Source organism: Octodon degus, unplaced genomic scaffold, assembly GCF_000260255.1.
Source record: "Octodon degus isolate 3935 unplaced genomic scaffold, OctDeg1.0 scaffold00123, whole genome shotgun sequence".
Lineage (NCBI taxonomy): Eukaryota > Metazoa > Chordata > Mammalia > Rodentia > Octodontidae > Octodon > Octodon degus.
In genome coordinates this window covers 1,399,508-1,417,786 of record NW_004524699.1, presented here as the reverse complement: position 1 = coordinate 1,417,786, position 18,279 = coordinate 1,399,508, and the positions used below count along the sequence as shown (strand labels likewise).

The 18,279-nt window shown below is 61.6% G+C and overlaps 1 protein-coding gene across 1 annotated transcript in view; it reads left to right on the top strand.

Moving 5' to 3' along the window:
- Nacc2 (NACC family member 2) overlaps positions 1 to 14,239 on the top strand; it is a 43,571-nt gene extending 29,332 nt beyond the window's left edge. Inside the window, exons 7-16 of the mRNA XM_023700240.1 lie at positions 7 to 101; positions 3,255 to 3,415; positions 5,654 to 5,662; positions 5,790 to 5,870; positions 6,920 to 7,090; positions 8,448 to 8,601; positions 10,100 to 10,230; positions 10,717 to 10,855; positions 13,830 to 13,944; positions 14,117 to 14,239. Coding sequence (XP_023556008.1) covers positions 7 to 101; positions 3,255 to 3,415; positions 5,654 to 5,662; positions 5,790 to 5,870; positions 6,920 to 7,090; positions 8,448 to 8,601; positions 10,100 to 10,230; positions 10,717 to 10,855; positions 13,830 to 13,944; positions 14,117 to 14,239 — 1,179 coding nt within the window. The remainder of the gene's footprint in view (positions 1 to 6; positions 102 to 3,254; positions 3,416 to 5,653; positions 5,663 to 5,789; positions 5,871 to 6,919; positions 7,091 to 8,447; positions 8,602 to 10,099; positions 10,231 to 10,716; positions 10,856 to 13,829; positions 13,945 to 14,116) is intronic.
- Positions 14,240 to 18,279: the final 4,040 nt, after the last annotated feature.

Sequence of the window (18,279 nt, the reverse complement as noted above, 5' to 3'; positions counted from 1 at the left end):
CCCGAGCCGCTGCCCGCCGACGGCGCGAGCCCGCCGCAGCCCTTCGAGCAGCAGGCCGGCGCCAGCCCCAGCAGGCCCGACGGCTCCTACGCGGGGACTCTGTAAGGGGCCGCAGGCCTGCTCGCCAGGGACCCAGGGACGAGCACCAAGCCGCTTGCATGCGTTACTAATACAAACAGATGTGATCAAGCCACTTACCTACTGAACTGCTACTGCTGCCTGACAAAAATGTGATTTTTATTCTGCCTGTATTTAAAATGGATGAAGGAAAATGCACTCACTATACTGTACACAGCTAGGCCACTGGCCACACGCTGGGGCACAGCCCGGGTCGGCCCTTCCCCGGGCGGAGGCCTCCAGCCCGGTGCCCAGCCTGCTCCGCATCGCCCACGCTTCCTGCTCCTCCTGCCGGAAGAGGAAGGGGGCCGCGACGCGGCTGGGAAACACTCCGCTTCTCCTATGGGCCGTGCAGGGCTGCACGGCCACACCCTTCTCATTTTCCTTCTTCCTGAGATGCCATCTGCGTGGGTGAGCGTGTGGGTGAGTGTGCAGTGTGGATGAGAGAGTGCGTGTGTGTGGGTGTGGGTGTGACCAGCAGTGGTACTTCGATGGCCGTTGCTGGCCCCCGGCGTGCAGGGAGGACATCGCGGTCCCCCACGCCGAGTCCTTGCTCTGCCCCAGACCTCTGTGCTGCAGCCCCTCAGCACCCCCGGAGGCCCTGCGCCTGCCCACGGGCTCCCCACCCCGGGCTGCCACGGGTCCTGTGCAACTGCAGTCACCCTGACGCCCCAGCCACTCTGGGATGTTGCTTGTTTGGTATTTTTGTTTAGTTCAGATCTATTTCATATATGGTTTGGAAACTTTTAGACCCAATAGAGCAAAAAACTGGGGAGGGGCAGAAACCTCTGTCCCTACCACAGATCAGGGGCAAATGCAGATCCTGCCCCCTCCTTGGGCCAGGGCCCACTTGCCTCCCTCAGAAGTTCCAGGGCTCACAGCCGGGACACATGCAGGCTGGACTCAAGGGCCGGGGTGCCTGCAGGGTGGCACAGACCCTTGGTGACACTGGGCCTGTTGTGCCACCTCTGTGATGCCCCAGGCTACAGAGGCAGCAGGCATAGGCCTGGGTTGAGGCAGTGGGGGACAGGAAGGGGTCCCAGGGGCCACCAGCCAGCTCAAAGCCGAGTGCTTCCTATGAATTGGAAACTTGATTTCCCAGCAGTAGGGTGCAGGTGATGGGGGCATACTTCTGGCCACCAGCCCGGGTGGTGTCCCTTCTTGAGTGTAGAGCCCACTGACTCCCTAAGACTTGATAGGTCTGCTGTTTCCTGTTCCTCCGTCCACCCTAGCTTGTTTCAGTTCCCCCTCCTGTGTGCACACAGGCTGCCGGCTCCGTCCCCAGCTGGGGGCTGGGGACTGAGTCTGCAGCAGGGGCTGGTTTAAACCCCTCACCCAGCTCCCATTTCTGTGGGTGCTGCCTCCCGAGCAGTGGAGAGACCTTGGGGAGACTGCCTGCTCTCCAGAAAGCTCTGGTGGCTTTGGAAGGAGTGGGGGTTGTGGGCAGGACCAGAAAGAAACCTCACCCCACTCCCTGCCCCTTGGGGTTAAGCGTGGGGAGACCCAGGAGCCCCCAGCATTCCTGGGGCAGCAGGTGGCACACAGGCTCATAGTTCCCACCCTGGCCTGGAACCCCCAGCCCAGAGCTGCCCCACATGGGGAGCTCAGCAGGGATGGCGCCTCCGGGGACCTGGACCACACCGCGCTGGTGCTGGAGGGGCCTGGGCGGCGAAGGACAGGGCGGCTGAGGGCGAGCTGCGCCCGGCCCTCCAGAGTTTGCCTTCATCTGCCCCCACTCCCCCACCCAAATGTGCACTTTACTTTGACCATCCCTGGGGACTGATGGGAGTCAGGCTGCCCGTCCCTGCCGTTGGCAGGCTCTGTCCCACCTCCACCCCACAGTGGGTGCGGCCCCCACCCTAGGCCAGCACGGGGAGGGCCCCGCCAGTCCCTGGAGGAGGTGGTGGCTGCACAGAAGGCCTGAGTGCTGCTCGGGCTAGCACAATGTCCCGCACCCCTGCCCCTTAGTCCTTTATGATCGCCGTCTGTTTTGTTGTTCTAGGTAAGGAAGGCAAGAGCTATAGGTAAAACTTAGTAATAATACTTCAATGTGAATGGGTTCTGAGCTCTCCCTGTGCCCCGGGCGGGCCGGGCCGAGCGTTTTGCACTGATGTGTCCTGCGGTGGGCGCGGTGGGGAGCGTTCGCAGACGTGTGTGCGTGGCCGATGATTGTACCTGCCGGGCGCTCCTTCCACACCCTGAATGTACCGCGGGGCGGCGGGCGGCGGGCAGCAGGCCTGGGCTCGGAGGGGCCTTCCAGAGTGCCTTAGCATCTTTTGATCATTTTTCCCAAGGGAGACCAATTAGGAACCCCGGACCCTCCCCCTCCTTTGTTTACAAGATGACTAATTCCAGAATCGGGCGTCTTGTCCCGCCAGTGTGACCCAACTCACCCAGACCCCGTAGGCGAGAGGCAAGCCACTCAGTATTTATGAGGTGTCTGCACCCCTATTCCTAAGCTTGACTACTAGCAATACGCATATACTATATAGAGTCTATTATAGAGCTAAGTTATATCGGCGCCTTGCTGCGAGGACAGTTGGACTGGCCGAGGTGGAGCTGCTGAGGCGGGTGCCGGCCTGGGGTCCAGCCCCAGTCCTGCCATCCCCTCTCCACCCTCCCCCAGGGGATGGCCCAAGAGGCAGCTGGGACAAGTGCAAAAGGTCCAGAGGAAGGGACCAGAGACGGGACAGGTACTGTGAGCTCTGTGGGGCCGCTGCCTGGCCAGCGCGCCTCGGTACTTGAATTCTGTTCTGTTTCCCACTCCAGGTCCACGCACCTGTGTTCTGTGTGGTTGCTTCAGTTTGCATCTGATTTGGTGTCTTACTTTGCCCCTGAAAGTGGATGCAGCTGTGAGAGGCAATGGGAGGGCCTTGCTGGGGGACTCCCGAACTGTGTGGCGCTGGGCAGGTGGCTGGGGAGACTGGCTGTGTGGTCTTACCTTTGCTCCCTGTCAACTGGCCATTGTGTTTACGTGTAGAGCTGGGTGGACCAGGGTAGAGACGCCAGCGAGCTGCTGTCAGGTCAGGCGTCCCCATGAGGGGACTTTGGTGTGGCTGGGGTTGCCCATTCAGCAGCTGGCACTGCTAGGCCCAGCCCAGCCCGTCCTGTCCCGTTGTCCCCTCCGCTGGGAGCAGGCAGGGGCTGCTGGATCGCAGAGGACGCCTGTCCACTGTGCTGGGCCCGGGTTGGAGCGGCGGCGGCAGCCGTCTCGGCTTCAGCTGCTCCCGGACGCGCTGCAGCGGCGCCGGCCGTCACGGGGCCAGCCAGCTCTGCTGTGTCTGGGAGCGCGGGCTTGGTACAGGCGGTTTTCAGATGGCAAAGGTGTTTTGCTTTTGTTTGTTTGCTTTGTTTTGTTAAAAAAGGAAAGAAATGGGAAATGATGCAGGATCTAAGCCTTCAGATTGGCCAGCTCGCCCGTGTTCTGATCCGTCGCCTCCGTTAGCGTTTTGCACACGATTGTGATTTTTATGTCAGAAGCCAAAACTCGCAATACTATTTTTAGCAGACAAAAAAAAAAAAAAAAAAAATCCAGAACTAAGTTTAAAATGTATAAATATTTTTGACTTGAACATTCAGACGGCACTGGGTGCAAACAGAGCACCCACCCTTCCCACAGAATGTTTGGAGAGGAGACTTAAAAGGAGGTGGTTGTTTTCCAGGATCTGTGAGGGGTAGAGTAGTACTGTAACTCGAGACTGTTAAACAGTAAGTTAATGAAGCAGACTGTCCTGTGCTATGGAGGAGGGCTTCCCGGAGCCACTGACTTAGATTCAGCCCCCGGAGATGGTGGCTTTTTGTTTTCCTTTAAGGAGGAGGAAGCCTTTGTTTTGTCCTTCCTGCGTCCTTCCTCCTCCCTTTCTGTGCTGTTATTCGTAGTGACGAGACTGTTAACTTTGTAGCCATGGCTGACAGCATTGTATCAATAACTGAACAACCGCCAGGTGTGCGCAATCAGGGGAAGGTGGAAGGCCATGACCGCTGAGCAAAAGATGTCACCGTTCATTGTAAAGCGCTTTGTAAAATTCACATTTACAGAATAATAAAGTCAGTTCAAACCCATGGCTCCTGGGCTTTGCTTAAAGGCCAGTGATGGGTGTGGGGTGTGCAGAAGTCAAAGAGGGGCTGGGTATCAGGGCTTGTGGCCACCTGTGCCAGGGGTCCCTGACTTGGGATCCAGGCCACTGTAGCCCTCCGGCGGCAAGGAAGAACCGTCCCAGGCTGGCTCAGAGAGATGGGAGCCTGACCTGGGGTTCAGGGCTGCCTGACCCCTTCCCAGTGCCCACAAAGAAGGGGCAAGTGGGTGGGACACCCACAGTGACACCAGGGGGCGTGGCTTCATTGCCTATAAGTGAGGCAGTGCCCTTCTCTGGCCAGGGTACCACCCTCAGGTGGATAGAAGGGCCCCTTGAGATGGGCAGGTCTTTTCCAGGTGCGACCCAAGCCCTGGGGCCTGCCTCTGGAGGGTACTTGGTCCTGGGGCCAGCTGCTTGGGTCTCTTGGATCCTGTGGCTTCTTCCACCTTAGACATCACCTGCCTGGGACGGAGCCTGGGACTGGGCCCTTTGTACCTACAGTCCTCCTAGAGCCGCGCTGGTTGCCAGGCAGGCAGCATTTAGTGGGTCCCCAAAGAGGACCTTAGAGCCAGAGCCCTCACCTTAGGCGAAGAGAGGATGCTTCTGCCTCGGGCCTCTACACTGAAGGGTCCCCCATGAGCATGGGGTGCTGTTTTGGGGTCCCCTGAGCCAGCTTCTTTAGGACTGCAATATCATACTGCCCTACCCAGAAATCCAGGAGCACTGTCTCAGCCTGCCTGCCCCCACCCGAGCCCCAGGGCTCAGATGAGTGTTCATGCCCATGTCCTGTGTGAGGGGCTCCCTCGGCTGGCAGGGCCCCGCACCTGGCTGCTCACCACTGGGCAGTACGCAGCTGGTAGGGAGGTTCCAGAGGCCAGCCCCAGCAGGTCCCAAGCCCTCAGCAGCCAGGACAGCCAAGGCCCAGGTGAGCAGGCGGTGTGGAAGTGCTGGGAGGGCGTCTCGGGGATACTTGGGAACCTGGGCTGTGGAACAGCCCTGCCTGCCCTGAACACGCTCCCAGGCTCACTAGCTTTTCAGAGAGGGAGGCTGACAGTTGCCACCAGAGCTGTCCCTAGTCTGACCTGTGCCCTTGGAGCCTTGTCACTGTCCCTGAGGCCAGGATGCAGGGCCCCTCCTGTCTTTCAGCCTGGCTGCAGGGAGGAGGGGGCTGGCTGGGCCAGACCCAGGGTCTCTGTCAAAGTCCTCTGCTGCTGCACAAAGCCACAGAGTCCTGGAAGGAGCCTGGTGTGGCCTGGCCAGATCAGGTCGTCCTGACTGCCTGGTGGCAGCCCCTCCCCACGCTGCTGTCCTTGGTCACAACTCCTGACCCACGTGGGGTGGAGAATCCCACCCTGTATGAGCCTGAGCCCAAGGGCAGGGGCTACAGTTGACAGCAGAGCTGGACAGGTGCCTTTTCTGTTGCAGGGGCTTGGGCCTGGCCCGTCTCTGTCCTCCTTCAGGAGAGCCAGGTGAGCTGTCCTAGGCCCCTGTCAGGGATCTCCTGAGGGCATGAGGGTCCATGCTGAGGGGGTGGGGATCCCTGCTGAGGGTGCAGGGCATGATGGCAGGAGCCTCTCTCTTCCACTCTGCCTGCAGGAGCTCAGCTGTCAGTGCCCAGGAACCACTGCCCCCACCTCAGCCAGGATGTGCAGAGGGAGGCGGTGGACCCCAAGTCCTGTATGCTTCGGCCCTCAAGCCATAGGAAGCCTGCAGTCACTTGGCCCCTGCCCACAGGAGCCCAAGGCCGCCATACTCCCCAGATCTGTCCATTCTTGGATCCTTGGTGACTGGGAGGGGACAGAAGGGGCCTGGGATGGGGGTGTGGGAAATTAGCCCCACACAAGGAGTGCAGCTACCTGGAGAGGAGATGAGTATGGACTTGGAGCTGGAATCTGCCTTCCCCTGGGGGTTTCTGTGGCAGGGTCCTCCTGGCCCTGCAGGACCCAGCAGTCTGAGAGGCCACTCTGGGTGACCCCAGCCCCCTTTCTAGGACCTCAGCTGCAGGGGACATTTTGTGGGCTGTGGCGCACTCAGGCAGAGACGGAGGGTGCTGGCCCCGACAGAGCAGAGATGCAGCCGTGGGTGGGTGGTCCCAGCCTCCCGGACCACCCCTGGCAGATCACACCAGGCCCAGGTGGGGACATGCATGATACTGCCTTCAGAGGGGTGTGGAGAGTTCCAGAAAGGGTGGCCAAGCCAGTGGGGCTCTGCATGTCCCTGTCCTGGTCGACCAGGTGGGACCGTGGTGACCAACAGAGAAGCCAGTTGTGTCCCCTCTGGGTTCCAGAATACTGTGTACCCACCATGGCAGCCCTGATAGGCCCTGCGCCCTTCCCAGCAGCCCTGGCACCCAGCCCAGGCCCTGCCCCCCTCAGCCTACGGGGCACAGAGGGCAGGCACCCCTCAAGCTTGCAGCTGCAGGCCCCACCTGGAAGGGCCCTCCCAGGGTGTCTCTAGACCTTGGCCTCCAGCGCCCCCTGGCTGTCCCCCCACCTCTACCCCTTCTCACATGGTGCATGACTGCCTGTATGTATAAGCTTGGGGTGGGGTAGAAAACAAGCCGGCTGGCTGCCAGGAGTGCTGGGGACAGGTCTGCCAGGGTATATGAGGGCACTTTGCTCCCTGTGTTGCCGAGAGGCCACTTCCCCAGTGTGCTCTGCGCCCCAAACCTTGCACAGCCAGGGACGGGTTAAACAGCCCAACAGCCAGCTGAGCACAGCCCCCAGGGGCCCTCAGCTGGGGCAGCAGCAGCCTGGCTGAGTCCATCAGGGAGGTGGCAGCTCTGGACAGGAGCCTCACGCCCGAGGCCGCCTTCCAGCTGATCTCCCTGCTGCACCAGCATCACCAGAGCCCCCGTGCTGACAGCACCAGTGTCACCTGTGTGACGCTGGCTGTTTGTGAGCCTGCCTGGTTCCATGCCTCAGTTTCCCCGGTTTTGGATCCCTGCTCACCAATACCACACACCTCGTTAGGACACAGATCTGGCACCGCGGGGCAGGTGTGGGGCTGGGACTGCACTTGAAAGTCCCCGGGGGCTTTTCCTTGGGTCCCTCATGGGGACCACAGAGCAAGGCCAGGCCCCCGAAGGCAGATCTGGCCTTTCCCTCGCAGGGTGTAGATTTGGATGCAGAGACCACGGGACCTGGGGAGCGGGCGGCACCGTGAGAAAGGTGGGCTCGCCCAGCTGCCTCTGTGGCCCCATCTCCGAATCCACACAGCCGTTTCTGTTTGGTGCCGGAGATGAACCCAGCGCCTGGTGTGCGCTAGGCAAACGCTCTTCCCGGTGTTCCGCTGCCCTTGGTCATTTTTATTTTGAGACAGGACTCCATGCAGTTCCCCATGCTGGCTTCGGTCTCCTGATCTGCCTCGGCCTCCCGAGGGGAGGCTCACTCCACCACACCTGGCTCTCACTGCTGCTTTCAGAGCCCACTGTGAGGGACTGTAATGACCCCAGGGGGCCCGACGTCCCGATGTCTGCGTGGCCGTGGGTCTAGGCTGAGCTTTGCTTAGTGGGCTGTCTCTTACGCAGGGCATGCAGGTGTGTGAGTTGCCCCATCTCACTCTCCTGCCAACATCAGGGGCTAGGGGTGATTTTACGTTTTTCAAATTGGTGGATAATTAAAAAAATCAGGGGTGCCCTTGTGCAGGAGGCCCCAGGTCCACCCTGAGCTCTGGAAAAAGAAAACACAGAAATGGTACCCTGATCTACTTTTCAGACCTTTATCCCCCTCGATAGAAGAGCCATCCAAAACAGCAGCTGACGTGGACAGACGCTTCTCGGAAGAAGTGCCAGCGGCCACTAAATCCATGAAGAAATGCTCACACCATTAGATAAATGCAAATTAAAAGAATGCTGAGGTTGTGTCTCACCTCAGAAAGAGTGGCCTTCGCCAAGAAATCAAATCACAGCAAATGCTGGGGAGGGTGGGGCTGGGGAGTCCTATTTTTGTTTAGTTTTTGGTCTTTTTGAGACAGGGTCCCACTACGCAGTTCAGGCAGGCCCTGAGCTCACTTCGGGGCGCAGGCTGGCCTGGAACTCCAGCCACCCTCCTGCCTCAGCCTCCGGAGTGCTGGGATTGCAGGCAGGTGCCACCACGCACGGTTTAAGAAGTCCCTCTGAACCTCGGTGGGGGCATAAGCCAGCACAGCGCTCGGAGCTCAGGGTGGAGACTGCTCAAAAACCGAAACCAGAGAGTCCATCTGACGGGTTGCTCTCCTGCCTTCCTGAAAGGACTCCAGGTCATCATCCTGCAGTGACCCGCGCCTGCCCAAGCGCCGAGCAGCACCTGCACAGCAGCCGGATCTTGGAAGTGGTCTGTGTGTCCACCAAAACAGGGAGGATAAAGACAATGCGCGGGTGCGCTGGGCGCCGTTGCCGTGAGGCGCGCAAGCCTGGGTCATTCCAGAGGTGGGTGGCTGGGGGCCACAGTGCTGAGTGAGATGAGTCTCCTCAGACGGCGCCTGGTCTCTATCGTGCGAGAAGCCCAAAGTAGAAGGCAAAGGCAAAATGTAAGACAGGCGTGGGGGTCGGGGAGGTAGGTCTTCCTCAGAAGGGAATGGCTGGGGCGGTGGTGCACGCCTATGATCCCAGCCCTCAGGAGGCTGAGGCGGGAGGGTCACTGGGACTTCAAGGCCAGCCTGAACTACCCAGCCAGACCACCTCAAAAAACAGAAACAAATGAATAGATAAATGAAATGAAACAAAATTTTTAAAAAGGAAGGGACCAAAAGAGGGAGTGGAAGAGGGGGAAGGGACACAGAGCTAACCTATGTCATAAATGTGCCCTAGTTCCTGGAGGAGTCATTATGGACTGTGATCGTGTGCTGATAAAAAAATAATTTAAAAAGAAGCCTAGTCATAGAAATAGAGCGGGGCGTTAGCACAGCTGGGTTCCTGGGCCACCTGACCTTCGTGTTCTGCGAAGGTCACGAGGGTCTCTGGGTGTTCACACTGAGAACACTGCAGGCCCTGTCGCTAGGCTGTGGAGGCGGGGCCTGGCCAGGCTGCGCTGACCCTGGCAGGAGCACGCCTCCCTCTGCTGGCAGGATGCACGGCCTCTACTGTGGCCTGGCTGGGCAGCGTCCCTGGCCTAGTCCTTTGCACCAATCCGGTTCCCACAGACTTGGAGCTACTGGCTGCAGAGGGGAGAAAGATGAGGCTGCTAGTTCCCGGGGCTGTGGGGGACACAAGGGGCCTCGGGTGCTATGGGGTCGCCGCTGCATGGCTGGGGCAGAACGGACTGAAGCAGCCAGGGCTGGGGCTAGTGGAGTTTGCCTTGCGGAGACTCTGGGTGCCCGGGGTGGACAGAGGGCATGTGGCCTGGGCTCAGGAGGTTGCCAGGGCGGGTGGAGCTGCCTGGCTGTGCAGGAAGTGAGGGTGGCAGAGGCAGCGGTGCCCTCCCAGGGGAGATTTCGCGTCATTAGGCCTAGGGCCCGGCCCCTCAGCTTCATTCAGTGGTGCAGCCCCGCTGCCCTCTGCACGTCACCGCTGCTCAAAATACCATTCCTGGAACTGAGGCGGGCGCGGGGCCCCTCGCGGTGGAAATCAATGTGCTTAGTCGTCTGAGGGCCTGGCTCTGAAGCCAACTCGGCGAGGGCAGGGGAACTCTTCGGGGAGACCCCTGCAAGGGGCTGGGGGTTGAGGCTGCAGCCCAGGGACAGCTGGGCAGGGACCCTCCCTGTTGGCTCAGCCATGAGTCATGGGGTCCTGGCTCTCGTTCCCGCCAGCCTGGCCCCGTTTCTCCTCCGTGAGGGGGGTGGTACCACAGCCCAGCCCCATGCTCCTCCCTCTACCTTCAGGGTCCTCCATTACACATGAAATCAAGGTCTCAGAATCCACGCGTGGGTGAGGACAGCAGTGGGGGCAGCTGCCAGGGAGCCATCTGACTGTTCTGTGTTCCTTGCAGAGTGGAGCCTGGTCGCTCTGCAGCTTGGCAGCACTACCTGTGGGTCGTGAAGCTGCCGCAAGACTCCATCAGAGCCCGGCACCCATGTGTGGGACTGCGCTTGGACCCTGACTGGCCACGTGTGGGTGCGGGTGGGTGTGGCAGATGGGGACAGCACAAGACCATGGACGGCACAGACACCTGCAGGCTGAGGTTGAGGGTGCATGACCTCACATGATCCCAGCCACCAAGACAACAGGAAGCAGGTGAGCAGTGCCGAGGCAGGGGGCAGGGCCGGAGGACAGGGTGTCTTGGAGACTGGACAGTAGTGGCCACGCAGCACCCTTGTGAACACGTGCAGGGCTGTGGACTCTCCAGGCACCCGTGGTCAAAGTGGTAAATTTGTCACTGAAACCCAACAAAGAATGACAAAGCCAAAAACACCTTGAAGCTCACCAGTGGCCGAGCTACAAAGGGAAAGTGAGTCAGCCTGGGGGAACGGTTGTCTCCCACCATCGTGGTGAGTAGAGCCCAGCTGTAGGGTCCCCTGAGGCCTGGGGCTGCGAGCCCATGGGGGGTGGGGTCACCCAGGAAGCGGGGGCAGCGCTGCCGGCCTCTGCGTACCCTCTGTCCTGCAGGCTCCTTGCAGGATGAAAGGGCCGCAGTGACGGTGACCTCTGCAGAAGGCTCTGCAGCAAAAAGGACCACCAGGCTTGAGGGGCTCTGTGGGGCTGCCTGTCCCCAGCCCCAGACCTGCGTCTCTGCCAGCGGTCACAGGTGGCACAGGGCAGGCGGCCCCAGCCCGCAAATGCCCCAGCCCACCCGCTGCTGGGAGGTGGGTGCACTGCCGACCCCAGCCCTGCTGCCGGGTGCCGTGCCCCCTTTCTGCAGGTGAACTTAACGCTGGGCTGTGAACCCGGGCTCTCAGCTCTGAGTCTGGCAAGCCGTGCAGGGTGGCACTGGCCATGGTTGCGGGGCCCTTGGGTGCCACACGAGCCCACAGGAGGGGCTCCTGGGTTCGCTGCCCCGCACCCATGAGAGCAGTCGGCATAGGACGGAGGGCGGGGTGGGCCAGGCTCCTCCTCCTATGGCTGCCCTGACACTCTACAGTTGCATGGTGAAGGGCACCAGGTGAATGTGGATGAAGTGGCCTGGCTGCCTCGAGTGCTGTCAGTGGTGGCCGGCTGTGGCCGGATTCCACAGTGCCCAGGGCGCTCCCTCTGTGAACTTGTGCCCGGGACCACGTGGTGGCCACCTTGGTGACTGAGTCTCCATCACTTGCCTGCAGCCTTTGCAGGCAGTTGGGGGTGCAGGGTGCCTGGAGGGAAGGAAGTATCTCAGAAGACCCCCGGCCTACTGTGCCTGGGAGGTGTGGGTCCCACAGAGCCCAGCCCCAGGGGACCTCGGCCCAGCACCTGCTGAAGGGCAGGTGCCTCCTGTCCTCACCTGCCCCACGCCCACTTCCTGTGCTCAGGGGCAGGTCACAGTTGCTACTCCCCGGGTGCTGTCCCCAGCCTGGCTGGTGTCCTGGGCTCTTCCAGGCTTGGCTCCTCCCCAAATTCCCTGCAGGGCAGGAAGCGGGCACAGAGGCTGAGGGGCTCGGCTGGGCACCCTGGCCGAAGCGGCATTTGAAGGGCGTGGCCGTGGTTGGAGACGTGCAACCTTGGTCCCTCCTGGGAGAGAAGCCTCCTGGTCACTGCCTCCCCTGCTCCCCAGGCCCAGCCCCTGGAAGAAGGGGCTCTGGGGACCGCACCCCCAGGCCAGGCCAGCGTCGCCCCACCTCCCACCCCAGTGCAGGCCCAGGCTGCCAAGTATACAGACAGCTCTGGCCACAGAGTCCAATCCTCTGTCCCTCCAGGAAGGGAAGGGGACTGGGCCTGGCACGCGGTGGTCAGTCGTGACCTCCCCCTCCCTCAGGCGGGAGGCAAGGGCCTCGTGCTCCTGGCAGCTCTGGAAAATGCCCGCCGCGCTCTTACAGTCAGCTTGCCTGGTTTATTACCTCCCTCCGGGCTATGCAGCCTCCTGGGTGGCTGAAACCAGCAAGGCAGGGCCTACCACAGTGTGGGGCACTCTGTCCTCCCGTGGCCTCAGAGCACTCCCTGGGCTGGCACCCCAGGTCCCAGGGCCGCAGTCCTCAGAGGTGGCAGCCTCAGGGGGACATTCAGGCTGAGGTGGCAGCCAAGCTGGGCTGCAGGCGTATGCCCACATCCAGAGCCTCCAGGGACCATCAGGCTGGGGACAGAGGAGGCGGAAGACAGCACACAGCTGCCCCTCAGGACAGTGTTGTGCGTGCAGGCTGGCGGGACCCCAAGGTGAGTGGGGAGGGCCCAGGGAAGGGGTAGGCAGCCCTGCTCTTCCGCAGCAGTTTTCACCCCAGCACTCCAAAAAAGTAACACAAATAATAATCATTATTAAAATTAATGAAGACAGCCCCAGGGCAGTGGCGCACTCTGTGATCTTGGCCCTCGAGGCTGAGGCAGAAGGATCACACTAATCTGAGCCCATCCTCGATTGTGTAGCAAAATTTTATCTCAAAGGAACAACAGAACAAGTGCTCTGTCCGCTCCTAGGGGCTCCAATAGTTCTGGGGGCTGCAGGGTTCCCCAGGCACCCCGAGCTCTGTGTGTCACTCATGGCTAGGTCAGGAGGGCCCCAGCAGGGGTCGGGCTGGAGGACCCCCTTAGGGCTGAGGGCCTGTAGCTCCCCTGGGGCCCCACACCGAAGGCCACCAGCCTGCTGTCTCTGAGGAGCCCCGCGGTGCCCCCTGCTGCCCAGTGTCCCAGCGATGCACTGAAGCAAGCGCACAGGAGCACCTACTGAGCGCGCGGTGGCAGGCACCCTCTGGGCAGGCAGGCAGGAGTCCAGCCAGCCTCACAGCACAGGGAGTCCTACAGCCTCCCCCGCCCCCCGCTGGTCTGTCAAAGCTCATCAGGATGTGCCTCAGGGTGCCTCAGGAGAGGGATGCAGGAAGGCGCTGGGGTTCTGGGCACCAGCACTGGTGTGCTGAGCAGACCTGGGGAGGCCCCAAAGAGCCCGCACCCCACAGCGGCTCCCACCCGGCCGTGGGCGCGGCGCGCTTCTGTGTTTAACCAGGGTGCTGGCTTCTGCTGAAGCTGTCGGCGGCAGTCTGCAAACATCCTCCGCGCCTGCCAAGCGCCAGCAGCACCAGCCGGCCTCGCAGTGCCTCGCACAAGCTGCCTGGCCTGGCACCAGGCTCCCACCGGCCTCCCCGGAGCTGGCAGCCTCCCCAGGGTGCCCTCCCCGCTGCGTCCCCATTCTGTCAGGGGCTGTGTTCCCCACTACCTCTGCAGTCCTTGGGGGCCCCGGGCCGAGGGGAGGGGGCTGGGCTCAGTCACCTAAGGAGGAGCCAAGGAAGTTCGGGGGGATGGTAAGTTTGGAGGTGTGGGGGCCCTGGGGAAGGGGGCACACACATGTCATAGAGTCCAGGGACAGGCCGGTGGCCGATCGGGGTTGACTATGCACGTGGTCTGGCAGCAGCCCTCTGGAAAGGTGTCATGCAGTTGGGCTCCAGCTGCCATGAACCCTCCACTCTGGCACACAGACACAGGGGCTGGCATGGCCACGCCCAGCTGTCCCTGCCACCCACAGCTCCTGGCGGACCCCGTAGGCCCAGCTCAGCAGGGACTCCTGGGCTTGGCATTGGCGGGAGGGAGAGTCTGGAGCCCAGGGAGCCCTAGCCGGGGCCCTGAGCACCCACCAGCTTCCAGGCCAGCCTGGCTCTGTCCGCCAGATTCCCCGGGCTGGCACTGCAGGTGCTGGCCTCCAAGCCCCTGGAGGGGCTCAGCTTGGCTTTGGGAGAGCGACTTGGTTTAAGACGAATAATCACACTGCCTCTGGCCTTGTGGGTAAGTCTCTGCACACCCCATTATCAGAGTGGCTTGCTGTCCCCTGGGTGATAAAAGTCCAACCTGCCTGAGTCAGGGGCTGTGGGCAGCTTTGAGGACAGGTGGGAGGAAGAGTACCCCACCTGCAGCCTGGGTGCTCCTCCGGCTCCGCTTTCTTTCCCACACCCCACAGTGGCCTGGGACTCTGAATTTGGGGGCTGCTGCAGAGCCAAATTCAGAGGAGGAGGAGAAGGCAGCAGGCGCCTGGACCCACAGCTCACTGTCCGCAGGCCTGGCCTGCTACCCCAGGCTCTGAGGCTCTTGGGGCGTGTACCAGACCCTGCGTGGGGGGCGGGGAGCCTCAGCCTGGGGTCTCTGGGCCTGGTACCATCCTGGCTCTTCCAGTGGGTGCCTCAGTTTCTCTCATGTCTTTCTCCACCTCGGAGGGATTGGCTATGCTCAGCTGCCCAGGAGCTGTGGGCCAGGCCCTGGCCTTCCCAGGTACCTGCCGGCTTTCTGGAGCCAGGGACCTCCCCAGAGACAAAATGTCTGCCTCAGACCAGCAGCCCCCAGTGAGGTCACAGACGCAGCCCCCAGGGCTCGGGGTCCTAGGTGCCGAGAAATCCCAACTTGTACCTGGAGAAGAGGGCTGGGGCGAGGGGTGGGGGCACGACAGGCAGCTGCCTCCAGCCCGGGGCCAGCCGAGGCTGGGGGTACAGGCCACCTTGCGCTGCCACCTACTCGGCTCCCTTGGAGGGTCCTGACCAGAAGCGAGGGGGGAGGAGGAGGGCAGAAGGAGCAGGGTGCCCTCGGGCCAACACCTCCAGCCGGAGGGCTTCCATGCTGCCCACCTGGGTCCCCAGGGCTGAGCTCATAGGACCGGGGCTGGGCTCAGCTCAGCCTGGGAAGCCTGTTGTCCAGGGTGGCCCAGTCACCCCACAACCTCCAGATGTAACTACTACTGGGTGGACAAAAGCTGAATTCATCTTTCTTCAGGCATTTTTAAATTTGGGGCTAACGCGTTCATGAAGAGCTATTGCTTCACGGCGGAGCAAACGTCCTCGTGAGCTCACGGAGGGAATCTGGTAGGACCTCCTGCTCGAGCCATATTTCCTTCCTGGAGCAGTTAAAGATGCTGCGCGAGGGGAGGCAATTAATTTCTGAGTTTATATTACACCTGATAACACAGTGGGCTGTTACCGAGAGGCAGCGACATTAACCTTAATGTGCTTGGCAGACGTGGCTGTGGACTCTGGCTTCCGTGTCCCTGGGGGCCTGGCAGCCGAGTGGGTGCGCAACCCAGGAGACAGGGCAAAGGGGGTGGGCGCTGGTGTGGCCATTGCTGCAGGGGCCACAGGGCAGTGAATGTGGGCTGCGGGCAGAGGTCACTGTGAGGGCGGTCAGAGGTGGGGACAAGGCTGGAGACTGTGTAAGGCCTGAGCTCTGGGGACCCGGGCTCCCACAGAGGTAGTCAGGGCTGGGAGTTCGGAGGAGTCTGGGTTGCCCGAGTCACCTGGGCATGACCCCCGCCCCGTCTGCCCCCTGTCGGTTCATTAATCAGCTAACCAGGCTGCATGGCTGCAGGACTCAGGAGCCTGAAGCTCCTTCCTCAAGCAAGGCCCAGCTTGGGCTGGGCGGGTCCTCCAGGCCCCTCTGCCAGGCACAGGGTGGGCCTCCCAGCTCAGAGACCCCATGGCTCTGCCCGTGGCCTGGTGGCGGCCCCACGGCCCTCTGCGTGGCACGGGGCTCCCCCGCCACTCTGCCCCAGTGCCCCTGGGCTCCTGTGTCCAGGTCCTTCCTTCCCACAGGGGGCCTTGAGGACCTCAAGCCTGCATTGAGGCTGGTGGTGCGGGGCAGCAGCAGAGGCAGCGGCCGGCTGCCCACATCTTGCCCGGGTCTCTGCCAACAAGACTGAGATGGATCTGGGAGCATACAGCCTCACACCTATAACTTTAAATTAAAAAAGCGGCGTCTGCTTACCGGCTTGTGCGGCACCCGGCACTACGGCCCCATAAAGCCGGGTTACAGAGCGAGCCATTACGCGCTGCGTTTACTGTATGCACATTTCTAAGTGCTCGGCAAACGGCAGCTACTTACAGGCAGGGAAGGAGAGCAGCTTCATTTGGGGTAACAAATGATGCTTGATTTGATTTTAAATGCAGTGACAGCCAAATTTATTTCTTATGTAATCACTTCCCTGCGCCACGGAGAGCGGGGCCCTATTACGCTCCACCGTGCAGAGCCGCTCCGGAACCGCCGGAGGAGGTGCACGAATAGATTATGTTTATAGGGCCGGCGAGACTGAGAGCGCAGCGCGCACCCCGAGTGGGCATTTTGTCACTTATACGGTAGCTTATGTCATTATTTCTTCTTGCTTCTGATTTTTCAGTAATAAAAATATAGGCCATGGGGTTCTCTTTGCATTACAGATAAACCATTTTGATTCTTTACTAAATATTTTTTATTAATCTGAAGTACTATGAAGCACCTGAGCTGATAAATCAGGCTGCAGCCGTCATCTTCCCCCGTTCCACGAAGGGACATCCTGGGTGAGTGTCTGGTGCTGGTGCGGCACCTCCTCCCAGGTCAGGATGGTCCCTCCGTCCCTTCCGTCCCACGTGCCTGCGTCAGGCCATGGTAGGCAGAGCCCCGGTGCGTTTGGGGCCACCCAGGATCAGCCTGGTCAGGAGGGCGAGCCAGGGTTGCGGGTGGCGGCAGGAGGCCCAGGGTGGCCCAACCCACTCCCTGCCCCTGCGGAAAGGACACAGGCATGGTGCCTGTGGGCACAGCCTCTTCGTAGGACATTCTCTTCCAGCCCTGCTCGGCGCTCCTCAGAGCTGTTCGTGGTCACTGCCTGGCCCGTGTGGGGCCGTGGGTGCTGCAGCCTCCCCCAGCTGGGGCCCATCCCTGCCTGGGGCTCATGTGCCACCCAGCTTACTCACGAGGGACCTGGGGGGCAGGGCTCCCTGGCACTGAGGACACAGTGAGTCTGGGCTTAGGGGAGTTCAAGTGGCCCCGAGCTCAACTCCAAAGGTGGGACTGGTGCACCTGCTATGTGAGCCCACCGTGGACACCTGGACAGGCTTGCCCAGGGCCAGCACCCTCCCCTGATACACAGCCACCTGCTCCGCACGTCCAGGCCTCCCTGCCTGTCCCTGAGTGGAAGGCTGGGGGTTGTGCTCCATAGGCAGTGGGCAGGGCACATTTGCAAAGATCACTGGGCACGGCTGTGCAGTTGGCTGGCTGGCGCTCGACATGGAGCGCCCCCTCCCAGGAAGCCGCCCTGAGTCACATCTCAATCCTGCAATGCCGGGCATGGGACAGCCCCTCCCTCCATGTGGACCGCCTCACCTCCTGCCCCTGTGCCACTGCCCACAGGCTGGCCGGATGGTGACATTGTGTTGGGGTGGGCGGCACCTGAGACGTGGCCTCAGCTGCTGGAAGCGCCCTGGTGGAGGAGGGACAGGGACACCCGCTGGCCAGGCACCAAGAACGCTGTGTTCCCGCCACCCCCTCAGCCAGGACTGGATCTAAATGCTGCTCATGAGCCTGGCTGGCCCGCTGTGCCCGCGCCAGGGATGCCACTCAGCCCGTCCCCAGAGGACCTGGGGCAAAGCAGACTGCAGGTGGGGCAGAGCCCAACCGCCTCCCAAGGTCTGACTATGCTGGGGGGGGGAGGGAAAGGTCTGATTAATTCTAAGTACCACCCAGGGCAGCCAGGCCCCACCCCACCCCCTGCCTCAGTTTCCCCAACTCAGTGGTGGGGATGGGGACCCACAAGGCATCTATGGGCCACAGCCCAGGCCTGAAGTAGAGGCATGGAAGGTGGCCTGGCCATGGGTCCCTGGTGCCTCCTGGCCCCAGCCCACTATCCTGAGGCTGGTGATGCCCCTGCCCCAGTCTGGCTCGGAACCCACCCACCCTCCCTGGCCAGCTCCCCATAGTGTCCCACAGACGCCTGGCACAGGGAACAGTGCTGGAGATGCAGATGGCGGTGCTTCATTCCACAGGGCTGTGGGACCAGGCTTGAGGGCCTGGCACTGCGGGCAGTGGGTTCCTGCTCAGCCCTGCTGGAAGTGCCACCCCGTGGCCCAGCCCAGGCATTTCCTGGGTCTGTCCTCTCAGGGTCCCTGTCTTGATGCTGTAGGGGTATGCCCTCCATAGGGGCTGAGGGAGGGGCCCAGCTGTGCTCCTGTGGCTGGCGCCTCATGTTGCGACCACGCTCTGGGGGCCAAATCGAAGCCAGCGTCCCGGCAGCTCGTACTCAGTGCTCTCACGCCCACGACGATATGGTGCCCTTGTGCCAAGGTCAGGGCCCAAGAGTCTTCCAGTGGGCTGCAGGCGATGGTGCCAGGG